Consider the following 22,794-nt stretch of genomic DNA (forward strand, 5'->3'; position numbering starts at 1 on the left):
TTTATAACATTCGTTTTAGGAAAAAATATGCTGTGCATGAGTCAGGCTTTGTGCTGCGCCCTCTTGTGGGCTTTTAGGAGTATTTTCTCCAAGATAAAGTAGGTCTTTATAATTCGAATATAATTCGAATTTTATTATTTTTCAAGGACGAATTTCGAATGTACTTGTTCAGCCATTTTGACAGCCCTAGTGTCTAATTCATTTCCACTGTTTTTCTGCAACCGCATTGCGCGCGCAGCTTGAGGTGACGTAACTGTGAAGTCTACTCTAAATTGGTCTATAGGCCACCACTGTTTTATTTTACTCACGCATGCCTGTAGACTGAATTAACACATGCACATAATGCAATACTGTCACAAATTCATGTTTACGTAGTTTACACTAGAAGTCTTCTCGAGTCCGAAGAAATGTACCCAACCTGAAATGTCCTGAATCACTAACCTGACCTGAATACAATTTTTTAGGGATGGACTGGTAAATCGGCCGATGATGCTTGCTGTGCTTCTCAATGAATTACGATGAAATGCCGCTACATCCAAAAGCCAGAGGGCACTCTTGTGTAGAAACTCAATATGGACCGCAGAAGAAGAACCATGACTTAAGCATATACTTATATTGATGTTCTTCAAACCTTTTCAAGTATTTTCATGATAATAAAGAATATGTATAATGATTTTGTTTGACGAGTGTTGCTTTTTTAAATGCATGTTTTAAATGACTCAAACTAACAGTGATTTCAGATCGATAAGGACTTAAGTCCAATTTATAGTCATGCGTAAGGTCTACTGTACGCCGTAGGTTATCTGTAGCCTCTGCGTAGCCTGACGTGCACAGTGCCAAATTTTTCAGAGCGCGTGCTGTGACTAGTCCACTAGAACCTCTCTTATTAGATAAAAAAACTACGTCATAGGTATTTCTGTTTGTGACGGTGAGAACAAAGATGGGCCAAGTTGAGGCGTGATTTAACTCAAACTGCATTATTGGTCGCTGTTTATTTACTTCCATCACTGCTGGTCATCTCAAAACATACACAACAAGTTGCTGTTTCTTCTTTGTTTGTGGGTTAAACTTGCCGAGCTGCTTCTTCATTGACAGTCGCGCTGCTACTGTGGAAACACGTGTGGATACTGCCTACCAGTGGTCTGCATGTGTGTTTGCACGTTGATGCAGACGACGACGCAAAAGTATAAATGAAAACGAAGCGTAACTTACGCCGTAGGACCTACGCAGAACTATACTGAGCCCTTTACTGAACAAAAGCCGTAGTACATGAAATAGCTTCCCCTCCAGCCAAAAGAGAATTGAGACACCCCTACCACATGAATGTGCCAAACACAGGGGAAGGGGTAAGGGGTAGAATTGGGATTGGGCCTTAGTGTGTATCGGCATTTATCATCCCATCCCTATTTTGTTTTTAAAGAAAGACCAAACCCGAAGCAAACCGAAAAAATTAGACCCAAGTCCGACCGGAACCAGTAGCAATTTTTTAACCCGACTGGACCCGGATGTAAACGGCATCAGCATGTGTGCAGTCTGCAGCCCCGCAGGCATCAGTCAGACAGAAAGAAACCCCGGTGACCTCACATCCAATTTGGGCCGTTGCTCTATTTATTTTCCTTTGTTATCTGATGACGACACAAAGGTAACTGCTAAAATGTGAATTCAAAATTGATTGACAGGTCTGTCTCAATGAAAAATAACTTACCACCAGCTACGCAATGTCAAACTTGGGGTTGGAAAAAGACTTGATGTACACACTCGATGCACACACACACGTTTTTCCGTTTGGCAAAAACGCTTACCTGTGCAACGTCCATTTTCATTGACCTCAAATCCTGGTCCACACTGCATGAAAGAAAAGAATCAAAATGTCTAAAACAATTACATCTTTCAAAAAGAGAAAACACACAAGAAGGGCGAACAGGGCGTGTACCTCAATCTCGACAGCTGGGGTCACTTCCTCTTCTTTTTCAGGGTATTGGATCTCCATAACTTGGTTCATGTCGCTGGGTTCCAGCGGCCTTGCCACAGAGCGTCCATCTGGCCAGAACACCTCCACATTGGTGGCCACGTCTTTCCCTGTCAGGGCAGCAAACAGAAATCCTTTCAATACTTCACGAACAGTCTGTCTTTACAACTTCCCCTCAGGCTTTGGAGACACAATGAATGATTTATTTTCTTAACATACGGCTCTCCATGGAAAAATACCATTCTGGAGTGAACGCCCTCCCAAGAAGTTTCTCGGCAAAGTTCAGGTTGGAACGAGCTGGTCTGGCACGTCGAGCGCAGGCTCTTAAACAAATGCTCAAGAATGTGCTCGGTCTCAGCTGTGGGCAGCTCTGTAAGCATCGAAGCCTGAACATGTCTCATTTAATACAGGTCGAACGCGTCTCTTGTGGCTGACGGTGTGTGGGGTTCACAGACTGGAGAGTTTTTGGCACGGCGGCCACTGAGGTATTAAAACAAGGAGGTTCTCATATATACCAGACTGATGAAATCTGTCTTTTGTTCAAAGCTGAAATAAATGGCACGCTGGTTGGAAAGCACTCAGTTTAAGAGGGTTTACGGCAATGTCCACTTAGCGACTTCCTTTTTGTAACAAGATTGTCAGACACAACTGGCTCTACCACAGAGAACAGGACAGTAGTTAGCATGATGGTACAAGGAGACTTGGCAAAACAATTCAAGGTAGACTTGCTGACCCGGAACAGAGGAAGTAAAATGTTGCGATATGGATGCACACAATTCTGTAACAAAAAACTTCAACATTACTCCACTAAGTGGAGCCATCGTCCTCCATTGTGCTGCTAAGAAGAGTCATGTGATGTCAGTTGACGTCATTTGCCATCATCGTATTTTCAATGACGCACAACAGGTCTTGACAGGGGAAAATCTGATCCAAATGCATGTATCCGAGTCATATCCGATTTATTTCCACATATGAATGAGGCCTGAAACCGATTGGTAAATATTAAAATATATGCACTTTTTCCTGCTTACACTTCTGTGGGTCATATACGGGTATTGAGTCACTTCAAACATGCAATGTTAATGCGTCTTTTGTTATGGTGTCTACATGCAAAGGCAACAAATGTGGTGGCGGAGACGGAGAGGCAGGGACATTTCATTTAAGATGTAAAATAAATATTTGGTGTCCCCAGAGTACGCATGTGAAGTTTTAGCTCAAAATACCACATGGATAATTTATTATAACATGGTAAAATTGACACTTTGTAGGTGTGAGCAAAATCTGCCATTTTTGTGTGTGTCCTTTTAAATGTAAATGAGCTGATCTCTACACTAAATGGCAGTGTTGTGGTTGGATTGTGCAGATAAAGGTGCAGTATTATCCCCTTCTGACATCACAAGGGGGGGGGCAAATTTCAATGAGCTATTTTTTTTACATGCTTTTAGAGAATGGTTTATCAAAACGAAGTTACTCAATTATAACACTTAAACATGGAAAAAGTCATATTTTCATGATATTTCCCCTTTAAAGGAAGAAAAATAAGGAGGAACACTGTGGGGCATCAAGCAGGAGAGAAGCTTTGACCACCTTCCCAGTTCTTAATTAAAGCGGTAAACAGATCCACAGGGCTCCTGGCAGGGTCCAGGGTGGCTCAGGTGCATTCCCAGACAAAAAGGATGACATTTCAGCAGCAGTTACTAAAAAAGATGGTTTCACTGAGCATCACGCATCTGATCTAATGTGGATGACACACATTAGTACTGTGCAAAAGTCTTAGGCCACCATGCCACCATTAGATTTGTTGCTTTTATTGATGGTATAAATGATCATATATCATTATCTTTTCAGTTTCTTTATGAGAACACAACCAAAACATACAGAAAATCTGTGTATGAATGATTAAATACAAAATAAAATGAAGTGTTTAGTGTGAAATCCTAATTTCTAAATCTAATCTAGTGAGGTTTAATCTAATAATGGCTAAAAATTATCCATATTTGGAAATCCCATGTTTTGCTATCCAGGATCATGTTAACCATTTCACTTTTGTCCTGGTTTTTCAAAGCAAAATTAGGTTGGATCACCCTAATCCATATACACACTTTTTTTAGATTAGCAAATCTGAATTACTGGGATATGTCAATGTTGACTATTAGCTTTGTTAAAAAACATCATGGAGTTTGGTCAGTATGGGGTCACTACAGTAAGTGTTTTTAATTGAAAAGACAACATAACTTTTCTTTACTTTGTTATTTCAATTTAACATTCAGTCTCTTCTTCTGTCCCATATAGATTATACACAAACACATGCATTTTAAGTTATAAAGAGATTAAATGTTCGGTAGTTTACATTTGCCAGTTGTTAAAACTACTTTTGACTGTTTGGTCTCCTGAATATTGTGATTGTGATCAATATGCTTTACAGTGCCCAATGACGGTGCCTAAAAATGAAAATAATGTCATTAATGACTCACCATCATGTCGTTCCAAACTCATAAGACCTCTGTTCATCTTCGGAACACAGTTTAAGATGTTTTAGATTTAGTCCGAGAGCTTTCTGACCCTTCATTGCTAATCTACGTACGGTATACTGTCCATGTCCAGAAAGGTAATAAAACATCATCAAAGTAGTCCATCAGTGGGTCAGTTACCCAGGTAAAAAACGAGTATACTTTAGTGTATTAGAAATATGATTGAAGTATGCTTCTACTTGTGCTTTATTTAAAGAGTATTTAATATGTACTTTTAAAAAGTATACTTTTAGTGTAAACACAACTATAATTTGCACTGCAATGTCTTTTTAATTGTATTTCCATTAAAATGGCGATACAATGCAGTTGTACTGTAAGGGTTCTTAATTGCTCATGAATCTTGATTTTCAGTAGTGTATTTTAGTGCACTTGAAGTTTTAAAAAATTTGTTCCATTTTAGTATACTATTTACACTTGAAGTGTAGTCAAATAGATGTTAAGTTGAAGTTAATACATAGTTGAATACACTTAACTATACTTGGATTTGACGAAAATAGTGCAAAATGTAGAAAATATACTTGGTAATCTTTTTTAAAGTATATTTTAATATAATTATTTTTCACCTGGGATAGAATGTGTTGAAGCATCGAAAATACATTTTAGTCCAAAAATTAAAAAAAACGACTTCATTCAACATTGTCTTTTCTGCATCTGTTGTGAAGCGCATGCATGAGACTAAAGTCACGTGACTGCAGTGACGCGGCTGACGTGTTATCTGGTGCGCCCCAGCTGTTTTTTATTTCGTTTTTTTTTTTGTGCGCCCGGGCTTCGTTTACAGTCTGAGGGAGACGCACGCTGTAACTTTGAAATAAAAATTCATAAACATGTCTGAGGATAACATGTCATTCGTGTCACTGCAGTCACGTGACTTTAGTCTCGCGCATGCGCTTCACAACACGGAAGAGTAGACAATGCTGAATAAAGTCATAATTTTTTGTTATTTTTGGACCAAAATGTATTTTGGATGCTTCAACACATTCTAACTGACCCACTGTTGTCACATGGACTACTTTGATGATGTTTTATTACCTTTCTGGACATGGACAGTATACCGTACGTAGATTTTCAATGAAGGGTCAACAAGCTCTCGGACTAAATCTAAAACATCTTAAACTGTGTTCAGAAGATGAACTCTTACGAGTTTGGAACGACATGAGGTTGAGTCATTAATGACATTATTTTCAATTTTCGGGTGACCTATCACTTTAAAGATTACTTTTGTTCAAATGAAAATGTTAAATATTTTTTGTTTGCTATTTATATATACTATTTTCTTTCTTAATTGACTTAAAGGTGTAGGCCAATGTTATACTGAAATGAACATCCCTAAAGAAGACACCTAAAACATTATGTTAGCAGGTGCTATGACTGGAATTGAGAAACACTGTCCTAAAGTAATGTATTGTACCATGGTGCTAGCACAGTGCTTCGTCATTAAGATAAACTTGCAGTTTGCATATTTTACATACATTTACACTCAGACAGAAACCTCCATGAAAAGCAATGAACCCGTACACACATTCATGACCCCCGCGAGTGAACCGATGACCACTGATGTCTATCGCTATGTTTTTTAACAGTACATACAAAACAATCAGAGCTTCCCGCTGGCAGCATGTTCCTGCTTTAAATCTGTTCGATATCTCCAAGATGAAGCCGTGTGCCGCCAAGCCTCGAGAGAAGGTCACGGTCCACTGCCACCGGCCGGCGCACCTGCAGTCTTCTCTCTGGGCCTCCGGTCTACGAGGATATTCAGGGAAGCGGCCTCCACGCGGAGGATAATGTTACTGCTGTATAACCTTATGGGTCTCCCCCAGTGAACATGACCTGGAGTTACATCATAATTGTTTCTCTGTAATGAATCAGTAGAGCGAAAGCTTGTTTCCTGCCGCTCAGTGACCCTGAACGTTTCCGAGACTGATACCACACGGTGGATGCACTTATGAAATGGATATTTTACAAGTCTGCATAATTTCATAACTATAGCTTTATTAAAGGAACAATTTGGGAAAAATTCTATTTTGTCATTAGAAGCACATCACTTTGTTTCATTGTCAGCTTTGTTCGAAGGCAGATACAAATTTAAGTTTACTAAAAATCCTAGTTTGTGGATGTACTCATAAAAATCTTAAACAAGTGAGTCAAATATTTTCAATGACTCAGTTGATCCAGTTCATAAAATTGATCTGAATGATTTGTTTACAAATCAGACTTCTCGGGTGTCCACAGTGAGTCTGTTTGCAATCTTTCATATGAATTCCACTTTTTTTGGCCCTTCACTTTCATTATATGAAAAACAACTGTTCCTTTATTGATCAACTTTTTGGACAGACTTTAAGGGAAAGAGTAAATAAGAAATACATACCTAGTCCAAAGTGAGCCACCGGCTCCATTTCACACAAGTACCCGGATCCTCCGTCTATGATTCGTGTATGTGGGCCGTTTCTTTTGGTGTACACGATTACTTTGGCACCACGAGCAAAAGCCCCAAACTGTGTGCGTGGAATAACACGAAGCCACTTATTAGATGAGCCCTAAAATAAGACAACACAGAGCAATTTAACATTATTGGTTCTTAAACAGTTAACTCATTCCCCGCCAGCCATTTTTTTAAAAGTTGCCCGCCAGCATTTTTCTGTGAATTTCACAAAAGTTTCACAAAATGCCTTCCAGGACATTTTTCTTCTAAAAATATATAAACATACAAATATATCATACATACATATATATATATATACCCTCTGCTTTCAAACAAACAATAAACAAACAAACAAAAAGGAATTTTGTTTGAGATCAGATTCAGAATGATTATAAAAACATACACAGAGTTTAAAATTAGTAAATAATTGGGTAAGTGCGATAGTGGATAATCACTGTATTGCAGATTACATAAAAATTCATCAGGAACACATACTTTTTTATGCAAATGATTTATCTTAATTGACGAGATAACTTGTCAATGGCTGGGAAACAGTTAATAAATCAATGCACAACATAGTAGCGATTTCATCAAGTTCATTTCTGTTAATTTTCCCAACATTTTATTTAATTTCAACGTGCAAACAGCAGCAACAGATCAACATCAGAACCAGGATTCATAAATTATCAAATTTAATTTTAATTAGCTATCTCGTCAAAAACATAGAAAACATTTGCATAAAAAAACATGTTCCTGATAACTTTTTATGTTAATCTGTACTACTTTTTTTATAAAAAAAAAATGAAGCAAAAAATGTATACATTTTTTAATGTATGTTTTGATAATCGTTCTGAATCTGATCTCTTATAAAATTCTTTCACAAAATGCAATTATTTCAGCTTTTTGCAAAAAAAAAAAAATTATTTAAGAGTTTACGACCCTCATATTTAAGAGTTTATAAGCAGAGAAAAAAAATACAGATAGGATTAAACGTTTTTTTCTTTCCCGTTTTGTTTGTTTGTTTGAAAGCAGAGGGACTGTTCTTTTATTTGATATATTTGTATGTTTACATATGTTTAGAAGATAATTTTCTTGGAATGCATTTTGTAAAACTTTTGTGAAAATCACAAAAAATGCTGACGGGCAACTTTTCAAAAAAAGGCTGGCGGGGAATGAGTTGAAAAGTTTTGTTTTTATGTCTATTTTCTATGCATAAACTCAAAATAAGTGTTCGGAGTGTCAAGTGGGTAGCTTGTGTTTTCAAAATATGTGTTTGTAGCTTCATGTGAACCATGTGCATCACTAGTTTTGTCAAAATAAGTGCCTGCTGCACACTCGTCAAAATCATTTATGATAAGAGACGCTCACGTTCACAAAATACACGCAAGACACTCCCTTAACAGTAAACTCTGATTATGAGATTATGTGAGTATCTGGCAAATGCGTGCGTCTCTTTTATCATAAACCCTTTAGACGTCTGCAGCAGGCACTTATTTTGACAAGACACGTGATCGCAGGATCTCTCAATGCGCAGAACACTTCATTTGAAATAAGAAACCGCACACATGATGGGCTACATACTGTACATGTTGTGACGAAAATTGCATCGAGGCCCTCTGTCACCGGCCGCCACTGCTTGATATACTAACTTAAAATCAAAAGAGCTACCAGAACTAAAAACATTGCATGTTTAGTGTCAGCAAAGTATAAACTCGCCATCACCTGCGTGACTTTGTAGACAGAGATGGGCTGAGCTGCACTTTCTCCATGTGTCACCAGCAAATCCAGCTGTCCATCTCCGTCAAAATCAGTCACAGCTGCTCCTGTAATACAGATGTTCACAGCTTCTTTAAACATCTTAGATTTTAACATGTACAGGTACATTTGAATACAGTTATTTTCTATATGACTGATACTGAATATGATCAAAAATGTTATCATTCATGACTGCAGTAGCACACAAGCCTGGATTTATGATGCCATCTAGTGGTATAGAGAGAATGAGCACATGTTTAAAGATGCACTCAACCACTATTTCTTAATCCTATTTGCCAATGTCATGTCTTCGATCAACCAATGAAATAAATTGGCTGTGTATAATTATTAGACTTTGCCACCAATAAACTTTTACCATACTGAGGCAGGGCCATGCCAGATGCAAACACAGCCAATGATATCTGTAATGTATTTCAGGAACAGATAAACAAAAAGCTTCATTTAAAGTTTAGCATCTCATTCATCTTACTGATGAGTCTCTGAAATATATTACACAACCCTTGGATATTTTCAAGTCATTAAGAAAGCAAACCATTTTCAAGACTCATGGGACAATCTTAAATTTTCCAAGCAAACCCTTCCTACCGGTTCCCCTTCCCTCCGGTTCTGCGGCCTCCCCGATGTTCAGCTCCTCGATCTGTGGATCTCCGTGTTCTCTTCGAGAAACTCTGCCGTAGTTAAGATAAAGGATTTATTTTGGCTTGACAAAGCTTAACACAAAGGATCGATGTAGCTACAAGTCTCAGAATGAGATATTCATTTACATGACACTACAATATTGGTCCAATTAAATCATTTTAATGCTGGTAGTTTGTATTTGGATGACTAATAAAACTAACAGAAAGGTTTCTATGGTTATTTTATAGCGTGGGATTAAAAACCAATTTAAATTCTATGTTTAACGCCATATTAAGTCATTTTTATTAGAAAATGAGTGTGGATGGATACTGAAGAAATTTCCCATCAGGTAGACTTGTGGACTGGACTGAATAATGTTTATGGTTTGGCCGTTGGACAGCTGGCTTGCTTTGTTTGGGGTTCCACCAAATCCCCAACATTGAGAGTTTACATGATTGTTTCCTGCCATACAATGTAACTATTAAAGAAATCTGTCTGTTACATAATCAAACACTGGCTCTTATTCACATACAGTAAGGGTTCTTATGCAAAATACCTGTTAAATTCACAAGAAGTGCATATGCACATATGTGCACATCTTTCTTACCCTCGTTTAAATGTTGACGAATCCACCCGGGTAACTTTTTCGATCCTGGTTCAAATATTAAATAGAAAAATCTTAAATGTAGAAGCTAAGTAAGGGATAACGCACATCCAGATGGTTGTTATGACAGAATAAATCCTGACAGGGTGATTAGGACCTTGGGGTCTTGTATCACCCCGAGGGGATTTATTTGCGATAACAACCAGCTGGATTCACATTATCCTGCTTATTACACGGCTACTTGCCACGTGAATAAATATATGGACATGAACTATTGATTGGATATGTTTTATTAACTCATTTGTAAGAAATGCAAACCTTCTTCAAGGAAAAACGTTTACTAGCTGCTTAAAGCTATAGTGACTAAACTAAATGTGACCCTGGACCACAAAACCAGTCATAAGGGTCAATGTTTTATACAGTTTAATGTTTCAATAAATACATTTTTGATATATTTACAGTAGAAAATTTACAAAATGATCTTTCCTTAATAAGCCAATGATTTTTGGCATATAAAATCTATAATTCTGACCCATACAATGTACTGTTGGTTGGCTATTCCTACAAATACCCGTGCGACTTATGACTGGTTTTGTGGTCCAGGATCACATATGCTATTTATTATGCATTTTTATATTATACTTTATGCATTACTCAGTTGAGGTTGTGTTATTCGCTTCAGGTGGTTCTTATCTGGGAATAATGTTGTTGCAACTAGCCAATCAGAATCAAGCATTCCAGAGCGCCGTGTAATAAATGTATTTAATGACATTTTTTAGTAAGTGCTGCAACATTTATATTTATGAATATTTTTTTAGCTGTCTTTAAAATAGTTTAAACAATAAAAATGCATTTTATTCTCATTTAAAATTCACCAATCGGTGCATGTTTTTAGTCTCTTCGGGGGCAATAAAAGTACAGGTTACCTTGACATCTAGGCTGCATCCGAAATCTCTAAAATTCCAAGGCAAGAAGGCATCATGGTACGTCCGAATCCAATATATGCTTCACTTCCTGACTCCTGAGATACCTTCATTGTATTGTCACACAATTCTATGCGTGTGTGTGCACAGGGAATGTGATTGGTCGAGCCTGAACAAGTTCAACAAAATAAAATGGCGGCCAACAAAAAGTCTGGATCACAAATTTAGTGTAAATAAAGTTATATTTTCAAACTATTACAGTTTTGGGATTATATTTCAAACAGAATTCCATTACGCTGCCTATGAAGGCCGTCCGAATGCATTTCCCGGAGCTGCCTACATGCTGCCGAGGTCTTCTGCCTTGGATTTCGGACACAGCCCTAGTGTGAGTGCAAAGTATGCAACAAATGGTCGACAGTGTGTGTACAGTACTCCCTGCTAAATCTTTTTGGGGTAATTAATTTTAGAAAAACATAACAAACCAAGGCACTTGAGTTTACTGAAAAGTGCAAAAAGCCTTTATTCAATCATGGCTAGGGCATTATAATTTAGTAATAATACATTTATTTTACATAGCACCTTTTATAAGAACTTCCTCAATGCACTTACACCAACTTGATTTGGCAAATAGGCCTTCTTCAGGTTTTAAATGCATAAACCATGAATAAATAAAGGATTTTTAGACTGATCAGTAAACTCCAGTGGCTTGGTTTGATGTTTTCTGATTCATTGCAGCATAAAATAAAGCAGCACATTCAACAAATCAATTTATTAACAACTCCGTCTTGTTGCTGCTTCTCAGGTGTTGCAATAAAAAAAAAGAGAGTTTCCTCATTGAGCTTACATAAAAACATCTGCACTGATCGATGCAGGGAATAGAGATTTGCTGTACTACAGTATAGTAAAACAATCATGCTGAACACTTTAACAGGTTTAAACCGTATACCTGATGTTGCATATCTGTGTAGTGTAACGTAACCACACATACCTGTATGCAAAATCATATCCTTGTGGACTGAGACCATCAAGCATTGTAACTGTTAACATTAATGAATGCACCATAAACTAATATGAATACCTTTATTGATGTTGACCAATATTAAGATAAATTAATATATGATAAAAAACAATATTCTCCATTGTTTGTTCGCGTAAGTGAATGCATTTCCTAATGTTTACTAATAAAACCTTATTGTAAACCTACTATAGTATAAAATGCTCAACATATTTATTAGACTATTACCCAGTGTGCCACAGCTCTCCTATACTAAAAGTATTGGTGATTACTAAAATAATTTTTATGTTTTTGTAATGGTAAATCCAGCAGTATGTGTAAGGTCTTTATTCACAATACCGTAGTATTTCTTGTTAAACAAGTAAAGTATTTTATTAATTTTACTCAGATGCCAATTACAGTTATTTATCTGCAGTCCTTAATAGAAAAATAAAGTTTAATTGTTAAACGTTATGCTTGATTCATTTCTTACTTCTGAGAGAAGTTGAATGTGCCGGGTATAAAAACTGTGGATAAAAATCACTTTCACATTTAAGAACTTTACAATGCAGGATGGTCTTTGAGACAAACAGACAGGTGGTCTAATAAATTTCTTAAGCACCGTATATAATAAAGTTTTATATATTTAATTTGATTTGATCTATAAAAAAAAAACATTTTCGCTTAAAGTGGATAAATGATGGTAAGCACACAGTTGAAGGTACCCATTGATTTCTATACTATAGAAAAAACAAATACTATGAAAGTCAATGGGTACCATCACACAACTTATCATCATTTATCAAAATATCTTCCTTTGTGTTCAACTAAATAAAGAAAATCATACAGGTAACCACAAGGATTAGTAAACCATTTTTCAGAATTAATTTTGTATTTTGAATATTCAACTTTTATCTTTTAATCTTTTGAATCTGATATCCTAAACAATTTAAAATTTGGTCATCATTTACTCACCCATATGTTTATCCAAAACAAAACTTTCTTTCCATACAGTGAAAGTGAATGACACAGTAAAGTTATCAGCCTAACATTAAATCTTGTTTACGGTTTCATTAAAGAATAAAGTTTGGAACAACATGAACCCCAACCTTTCGATTTACCTGAACAGTCTGTTAGCCGATGGTCCTCTGTAAGCGATGTTGTTGAAAAAGACCTCCAGTTCATTGTCATTGTCAAAGTCTGCTGCGATGACTGTGCGAACAGGAGATGGCATTGAAAACTTCTGCGAGGCGATGTCCTGATATAAAAAAACAAGGGCATCAGTGTATAAGATGGGCACAGTGGCATACCAATCCCCTTTATACAGCACTTATCTGCTAGGCTGAGCCAAAAGTACACAACTTCAGCCTGGAGAGAAATCATAATGCTCAGAGTTTGCTCTAAATGAGTTCCCATTTTTTCCTCAATGGAGCATCAACTGAGTTGTTTTTTCTTAATATTTTAAGGAAGAAATAAAAACAGATTTAAAACAAGATAAATGCATGAGGGACCATGGTGAACTAGAAGAATTGTCATCAATATTTAAGTTCATATTACTCCCTCTAAAATGAAGTTATAGACTTTCTTTAGTGATTTCAGTGATATATATACATATGCCTGAAGAAGACATTTAGTTCTTAAAATTTTTGTTTTTAATTTAAAAAAAAGAGTAAAAAACAAATATGGATTGACATTAAAACTTTGATAAAACAACAAAGCTGGTGATGGTGGCCTACGACTTTTGCAGAGTACTGTTTATATATATATAATTATATTATTATGGCTGTCAAAATTAATGCGTTAATAACGCCTTAAAAAAATAATTTTAACAACACAAATTTTATTAACGTGCGATGAATGTAATGCACATTTTTGTTTTTGCCTTTGTGTGTAAATCTATTCGTTTTACCACTGATTTTAAGGTATGGATGCATTGATTTTGTTTTTATACCTAAAAATCTTTAACTGGATTTTTTTCAAAATAAGTTTTGCTGAGTCTTTCACTAATAATAAACATACATTTGCATAAATCATCCATATTTGTCCATGCCCATGTTGATAAGAGTTCAAAAATTAAAGTCTGAAATTAGTAAATGTAAAACAGATAAAAATTTGTGATTAAGTGTGATCACAAGTTAACTCATGACAATCATGAGTTTAATCTATATTAAATATTTTAATCTATTGACAGCCGTAGTATTTATATCTATATATATCTTCTAAAAAAATATTTAGGAATATTTGTATGCTTAGGAATATTTGTATACAAATATTCCTAAATATTTTTTTAGAAGAAAGCTTTGAGAAGCAAAACGTCTCCAATTACTTTCCTTATTTAACATCACTGCTGTCTGAGAAACAATTTTCACAAAACTCTATTTGTGATTTTTTCTTTCTTTTGCTCAACCTAACCAAGAAATGCAAAATCACGGAGTTACTTATAGTTGTCTCTGCACATAAAACTTAGATAAGAAAAGACACTATAGGTAGAATAGGGCAGGATTTTGCGCTAGCAAAACCAAGGTCATGAGTCCGATTCACACAAATGGATTAAATCTCAGTCACTATGTATAAAAACAGCCACCAAATGCATGAATGTAGAATTAAATATTTGATATATTTCACATATCAGTTTTAAGGTTTGGAAAGGCTGATCTGTGACATCTGTGAGATAAAAAAAAACTGATCTGCAGGTAAATCAAACTCTACAACTAGAAGCAGAAAAAGTAACCACTATCTCCACACTTTAGTAGCGTAGCACCGAGTCATGGAAGAGTTATTGAGCACGCCTGCAATCTCTCAAGTATTAACCCCAATTTTAATTATAGGGCTCATAAAGCCTGCAGGAGAAAGCCTATGAAGTGACCTTCTGCTGTCTGGTTGAAGGAGAGGTGATGGACATCTCTGGACAGGACCCAAGAGAGGAGTAAGTCAATACTGATCATCTCCGATTGGTGGTAATGGACAGTGACGAACAGATGGACAGAAAGACAGACTCGGGGAATGAATCATAACTAGGGTGACCAGAGACACGGACAGACGGACACATGGATGGTTGGGAACCGAAATTCAATGGACAAGATTAAAACTGCCGTAATTGAGCCCAACATGTACACTTATGCTGTGTACACACAAAATGTGCAGCATCGCATTACTCGCTCTAGATTATTTGCAATATTAACTTTATGTCATGCAAATTTTTGGCTCGAGTTGAATATTTTTTTAACTTTGAGGCAAATAGCACGTGTTTTGTGGCAATCAACCACCCGATTCGCATCATTCGCACCGCCCCGCGCAAGTTTGCGTCTATTCGTGCCTTTGCATTGACTTTGTATGTAATCTAACTGCGCAAATTGTTGAATTCGCTTTTAGTGAGTATGCCCCATTATATTGTGTACACACCAAATGTGAAGCATCACGTTTCTCTAGATTGATCATGAGATTTAATGTCGTGTCATGCGAATTTTTCGCTAGAGTTGAATATTTTAAATTTAATACGTGTTTGAGGTGAATAGCGTGGGTTTTGCGGCATTCGCGCCGCCCGATTCACGTCATTTGCACCACCACACACAAGTTCATGTCTATTCGTGTCTTTGCATTGACTTTGTATGTAACCTACTTGCGCAAATCGTTGAATTCGCATTTGATGTGTACGCACTATTATGCTGTGTACACACCAAACATGAAGCATCACGTTCTTCGCTCTAGATTACTTGTAGGATTAAACTTCGAGTCATGCAAATTTTTTGCTTAAGTTAAATATTTTCAACGCAAGTAATGCGTTTTCGTAGCAATCGCGCCGCCCAGTTTGCGTCATTTGCACCACCACACACAAGTTCACGTCTATTCGTGTCTTTGCATTGACTTTGTATGTAATCTACTTGCGCAAATTGTTGAATTCGCTTTTAGTGAGTATTCCCCATTATGCTGTGTCCACCCCAAATGTGAAGCATCACGTTTCTCTAGATTGATCATAAGATTTAATGTCATGTTATGCGCATTTTTTTCGTTTGAGGTGAATATTTTTAATTTAATACGCGTTTGAGGTGACTAGCGTGTGTTTTGCGGCAATTGTGCCGCCCGATTCACGTCATTTGCACCACCACACACAAGTTCACGTCTATTCGTGTCTTTGCATTGACTTTGTATGTAACCTACTTGCGCAAATCGTTGAATTCGCATTTGATGTGTACGCACTATTATGCTGTGTACACACCAAACATGAAGCATCACGTTCTTCGCTCTAGATTACTTGTGGGATTAAACTTCGAGTCATGCAAATTTTTTGCTTAAGTTGAATATTTTCAACGCAAGTTATGCGTTTTCATAGCAATCGCGCCGCCCAGTTTGCGTCATTTGCACCACCACACACAAGTTCACGTCTATTCGTGTCTTTGCATTGACTTTGTATGTAATCTACTTGCGCAAATTGTTGAATTCGCTTTTAGTGAGTATTCCCCATTATGCTGTGTCCACCCCAAATGTGAAGCATCACGTTTCTCTAGATTGATCATAAGATTTAATGTCATGTTATGCGCATTTTTTTCGTTTGAGGTGAATATTTTTAATTTAATACGCGTTTGAGGTGACTAGCGTGTGTTTTGCGGCAATTGTGCCGCCCGATTCACGTCATTTGCACCACCACACACAAGTTCACGTCTATTCGTGTCTTTGCATTGACTTTGTATGTAACCTACTTGCGCAAATCGTTGAATTCGCATTTGATGTGTACGCACTATTATGCTGTGTACACACCAAACATGAAGCATCACGTTCTTCGCTCTAGATTACTTGTGGGATTAAACTTCGAGTCATGCAAATTTTTTGCTTAAGTTGAATATTTTCAACGCAAGTTATGCGTTTTCATAGCAATCGCGCCGCCCAGTTTGCGTCATTTGCACCACCACACACAAGTTCACGTCTATTCGTGTCTTTGCATTGACTTTGTATGTAATCTACTTGCGCAAATTGTTGAATTCGCTTTTAGTGAGTATTCCCCATTATGCTGTGTCCACCCCAAATGTGAAGCATCACGTTTCTCTAGATTGATCATAAGATTTAATGTCATGTTATGCGCATTTTTTTCGTTTGAGGTGAATATTTTTAATTTAATACGCGTTTGAGGTGACTAGCGTGTGTTTTGCGGCAATTGTGCCGCCCGATTCACGTCATTTGCACCACCACACACAAGTTCACGTCTATTCGTGTCTTTGCATTGACTTTGTATGTAACCTACTTGCGCAAATCGTTGAATTCGCATTTGATGTGTACGCACTATTATGCTGTGTACACACCAAACATGAAGCATCACGTTCTTCGCTCTAGATTACTTGTGGGATTAAACTTCGAGTCATGCAAATTTTTTGCTTAAGTTGAATATTTTCAACGCAAGTTATGCGTTTTCATAGCAATCGCGCCGCCCAGTTTGCGTCATTTGCACCACCACACACAAGTTCACGTCTATTCGTGTCTTTGCATTGACTTTGTATGTAATCTACTTGCGCAAATTGTTGAATTCGCTTTTAGTGAGTATTCCCCATTATGCTGTGTCCACCCCAAATGTGAAGCATCACGTTTCTCTAGATTGATCATAAGATTTAATGTCATGTTATGCGCATTTTTTTCGTTTGAGGTGAATATTTTTAATTTAATACGCGTTTGAGGTGACTAGCGTGTGTTTTGCGGCAATTGTGCCGCCCGATTCACGTCATTTGCACCACCACACACAAGTTCACGTCTATTCGTGTCTTTGCATTGACTTCGTATGTAACCTACTTGCGCAAATCGTTGAATTCGCATTTGATGTGTACGCACTATTATGCTGTGTACACACCAAACACGAAGCATCACGTTCTTCGCTCTAGATTACTTGCGGGATTAAACTTCGAGTCATGCAAATTTTTTGCTTAAGTTAAATCTTTTCAACGCAAGTAACGCGTTTTCGTAGCAATCGCGCCGCCCAGTTTGCGTCATTTGCACCACCACACACAAGTTCACGTCTATTCGTGTCTTTGCATTGACTTTGTGTGTAACCTACTTGCGCAAATAGTTGAATTTGCATTTGGTGTGTAAACCCCATTATGCTGTGTACACACCAAACGTGAAGCATCACATTCTTCACTCTAGATTACTTGCGGGATTAAACTTCGAGTCATGCAAATTTTTAGCTTAAGTTAAATATTATCAACGCAAGTAACGCGTTTTTGTAGCAATCGCGACACCCAATTTGCATCATTCACACCGTCCCACTTCTAGTTCGCTTCTATTCCCGTCTTTGCATTGACTTTGTGTGTAACCTACTCGCGCAAATCGTTGAATTCGCGTTTGGTGTGTATGCCCCATTAGACTAGCCGGTGTGTTTGTTCAGCCACGATTTACATTAAACATGGATTTAAAAAGCATCTTAATCACACTGGAATAATAACGGCAAAAGTCACAATACGCTGCATTTCACCTGTGGAGATTCATGTGTAATCTCTCCCACGAGACATTAACCTAACAACTGACCCCCATAAAACAACTTGATCCTGACATTTATCTCTTTGCTAAAAGAGCCAATCACTGCTCTTAAAGAGAGATCAAACTGAAGTCAGAGACGATTTACACACGCAGAGCTGCTCCATTTATAACACTCCAGTCAAATACACAGACATCAACTTTAGTCAATACAACACTTAGGGAAAAACAGAGACCTGGGGGTTCATGTATAACTGCAAAATAAATTAGTGAAGGTTTGGGTTCATAAATTTTTTTGTATAACCAACTTCATAAAATAAATAACACTTTAAGGGTAAAGCAAGTTATGAAAAAGAAAATAACACTGCTGAGGTAGAAGTGAGTCTTGTAAGTGACTAAGCAGCCAGTTAAACTATGCATAACTTAATCGCTCTGCTGCGTCTATTTGCATTGATAATTGGAAAAATAATATTGCACATTGGAGAAATAATCCATCCAATAATCCATCAATCCATTTTCTATAGGGGTGCGAGTCGTCACTGGTCTCATGGTTCGATTTAATTTGGTTACGGTTAATATGTAAACGATTCAATTCAATCCGATATCTCTATGCATCACGATGCTTTGCATCCTCAATTTTTAATATCACCGCACAGGTAAGTCTGTTTTCCTCACACTTTTACTGTTCCTGCTCTCTCATCTGTCTTGTCAAAGCCCTGCATTAAACTCTGCTCCATAGGTGTGTGCTTCATTGATAAGGTGCTTTAAGATGCAATTTGGCTCCTTCAACGCATCAACTGAGCGTTTTACATCCTAAAAAACTTTCAACAGCGAGCCAAGTTCAAAAATATAAAATGTGTCCTGCATGTGCACACTAACCTCATAGAGAGAGATGCGCACAAACACTGTTGTTTAACAATAGGTTATTTGTTTTTATGCATCAATGCAGAAATCATTCATCAGCATTGCTATGTATCATAAAAATGATGATATTCAATAGCCCTAATTTTCTATGCCACAGATCTTATGTAGAGTTGTAAAAGGTGCTTAGCCCATCCCAGCATATCTCAGACCAAAGGCATGAAAACACCCAGGACAGGTAGCCAGATCATTGCATGGCCAACACAAATAATACATAGACGAGAACGAACACTAGTGAGATGAATGCCGTATATATATGGAGTCCAAGTAATAGTGCACAGGTGATGACAATAATTGATATACATAATAAAGGCTAGATGTCTTACGGTTGAGTCTCTAAAGTCATCACCGGCGGCCATCTTGTCACAGGCAAGCTTTCCGGTGGGCTCTGTGGTACCTGATGTAAGGTGAGTGATCTGCCTGAACACACATAATCTTATCTCGCTGAATTCTTGACGGATTTACAAATGGTTTGGTTTCTTACAAACGTTATTAACGTGGCTATAACGTGTTTCATGAACATTATTCATAAGTATGCAGCGTCATTAGTACATATCTGACGTTAATTACAAACCAAACCGATTGAAAATTGGTAGAAAATGTATCTAGTTATGTTTTTTTAAAAAGAACACACCATTGAAACACAATGTTACAAGTGAGCGAGCTGACTGTGACAAGATGACCACCATGTGCGGACGTGGACCTCCGCTGGCAAGCAGCGTGGACGAGACATCTAGCCTTTATTATCTATGATGACAATGATGTAAAATGGATGACAGGGTGCAGAGGACTATGGGAAGTGGAGTCTGGATAGTGAGGGCAGAAGACAAGGGGATCGTGACATTTACGTTCTCCCTTCATTCTGGATTTGTTTCTTCCGAAGTATTTTTGTATAAACATCTCAGTTGATATACACTCTCATCAATAAAGGTTCTTAAAACATTAGTTTTCAGGCTGTATGGATTGAATCCCAGAAATCACATATAATTATATACATGTATACCTTGAGTTGCTTTGGATAAAATCATCTGATAAATGCGTAAATGCAAGTAAATAACTGTATTTCCTTAAACCACAACAATGTTCAAAACTTACCTACCTAAATATGATACACATTATTAAAAAACCTTACATTAAGGCAAGATTCGTTCAAGCTACATTATCCACAGATATTATTGAACTTACTGTCTAAAGCCCTATTTGCACAGTAATTGTTTTTCGTGGGGACGTAAGGTATTTTCATCATTTACAGGGGGTTGTCAGTGATTTTATTGCTCTGCGAATCCAGAATGTCTGTGTTTTTCTCCGACCAACGCGTTAACATTCCCGGAGGAATTACCTACTGTTTTTCGACAAACACCAAGGTCATGTGGTAATTTAATTGTAGACCGAATCCACATATCCGAGTTTATAAAAGGGGATAAACGTAAAAGTAATTCTGCACTTCCTTTAAGATCACTAAAAAGCAACGTATAGTCACGCGCTTCACTTTTATTCTGCATCAGTGAAGTGTCTTTCTATGCATGCATTTTAAACATTAAGATCTTTATAACAGAAATAATGAGAAGTATGGGGAAAATCTTGCATCGCTCTTCTACAGCGAATGGGAGCTGATGTAAATAAAGAGAAGAAAATCACCTTTGAAATGTCTTTCATCGGCAGCAACAAGTGCTAAATACAATTTTAAAAAGTATTCAATTACACAACTGTATTCCATATACATATAATAAGGTATCCGAGTCATGTGAATGGTTTCCAGGTGTTTCGAATAATAAACTCACACATCCACCGCAAATGTATCTTCATCTGAATGCATGAGTTTTATCGCTGAGGAGGCATGCAAATATTTTTTTACAGACATCCTCATGAGAAACTACGGAGCCCCTAAGGGGACATGGAGCAAAAATGTAATAAAGTTTAATTTCGCGTGCGCACGTAAAACTTTCGCGTGCACACATGAAACTATGGCGTTCAGTTTTGCGTGCGCACGTGAGACTATTGCGTGCGCACATGAAACTATCGCCTTCGCGAGCGCACACAAAACTAAACGCGATAGTTTCACATGTGCACGCTTGCAAAACTAAACTTTAAAAAAAAATCTGCACATGAAGGTTTCGCGTAAGCACATGAACGTTTCACTTAAAGCAACACTATGTAGTTTTTTTTACATTTAAATAATCTCTCTAAAATTAATTAAGTGATAGAACAACTTTTAACTGGACAAATTGTACTGTTGCTGCAACCTGAGCAGCCTCCTAGCTGCTACAAGCACACTCTGAAAGTGGCGGTGGAGGGTAGGAAACACAGCCCCGCCCCTCCCCCTGCCTGCAGAAGAGTGTCTGATACCAGGCACTGTTGCGCTTTTCAACCACATGGGGGAGCTGTAAGTCATTTTTACATGGAAACTACATAGTGTTGCTTTAAGCACATGAATCTAAACTTTAGATTTTTTTTACTACAATGTCACCTTAGGGGCTCGGTAAGAAACAATTACCATCCGTATAAACTTTTATAGTGCGAGTTAAAACAAAACAATTCCATTATCATCTCTGTTTAGAGTACAAAGACATGAATTTGTGAAAAAGGTGACATCAAACATTCCACTTTTAATATATCGTCATTGTGTAAATGTTCCCTTTAGTCTTAAAGAAAATATAGACTTTCTTAGATCTTAATGTCACCAATAACAATCACTTTAAAACTCCAACAGCTGAAACAAGGGACCGGTCACTTTACAGACAATAAAACACTGATTAATAATACAGCAGATGCTATTATTTCATCTCCAGTGTCCTCTGTCAGATGGATTTAATGATATAGCTTGAGATCGTGCTCTGCATGAGACTATAAATCACGATGAAAAATTAAAAAATAGTCATTTCACAAAGCACACCTTGAACCTTTGCTTGCGATGATTGCTGAGCTGTAGGAACAGGCGATGCGGCCCGTTCCAGTTTCCATAGACAATATCTGTCCTTCCATCCCGGTTGAAATCTCCTAACGCCACCCCGCGGCCATGCTGCATTGGGTCGTCGACTCCTGTGAGAACAAACAAACCTTCCTCATTTCCTGAAAAAGTTTTCAATTCACATGCATACATGTTTCAAAGCTGATTTACAGAAAATGCATGTTTATGTTAGAAAACCAAGATTGTTTGTCCTATAAAACGAAATCATCCCGAAGCAGACGTGACAACTCACCCGCCTGTGCCGCCACGTCCGTAAACGTACCGTCTCCATTGTTGCGGAAAAGAAAGTTGGGCCCGTACTCGTTGTCGCAGAATATATCAGGCAGGTACTGACTGACGATGGGACCCACCACGACCCCCCGTCCACCTTAAAACAGAAGACAGGGAAGGCCATCATCACCGAACCCAGAGCAGAAATCGTTAGTGGCTTTCCAGCTCATTTCACCGACACAGGCTCCAGCTGCTTTTGCTGACACAGACTCTGGCTGCTCAGAATTACATTACAGGGAGTGTGAACGTATGCATTTAACCAGCTTTCCTCAAACACATCTTATGCACCATTCACTGTTCTCACTGCTATAATTCAGCTTTGACCTCTAGATGAATTACAGCAGC

At 37.5% G+C, this 22,794-nt stretch overlaps 1 protein-coding gene across 1 annotated transcript in view; it reads right to left on the minus strand.

The window, feature by feature from the left end:
• Window positions 1-22,794, minus strand: part of crtac1b (cartilage acidic protein 1b) — a 58,393-nt gene that overhangs the window by 9,716 nt on the left and 25,883 nt on the right. Inside the window, exons 6-13 of the mRNA XM_065297496.1 lie at window positions 22,412-22,546; window positions 22,105-22,250; window positions 12,956-13,092; window positions 9,281-9,363; window positions 8,642-8,742; window positions 6,866-7,034; window positions 1,934-2,079; window positions 1,803-1,845 (exon numbers count right to left, since the gene is read on the minus strand). Coding sequence (XP_065153568.1) covers window positions 1,803-1,845; window positions 1,934-2,079; window positions 6,866-7,034; window positions 8,642-8,742; window positions 9,281-9,363; window positions 12,956-13,092; window positions 22,105-22,250; window positions 22,412-22,546 — 960 coding nt within the window. The remainder of the gene's footprint in view (window positions 1-1,802; window positions 1,846-1,933; window positions 2,080-6,865; window positions 7,035-8,641; window positions 8,743-9,280; window positions 9,364-12,955; window positions 13,093-22,104; window positions 22,251-22,411; window positions 22,547-22,794) is intronic.

Source organism: Paramisgurnus dabryanus, chromosome 20, assembly GCF_030506205.2.
Source record: "Paramisgurnus dabryanus chromosome 20, PD_genome_1.1, whole genome shotgun sequence".
Classification (NCBI taxonomy): domain Eukaryota; kingdom Metazoa; phylum Chordata; class Actinopteri; order Cypriniformes; family Cobitidae; genus Paramisgurnus; species Paramisgurnus dabryanus.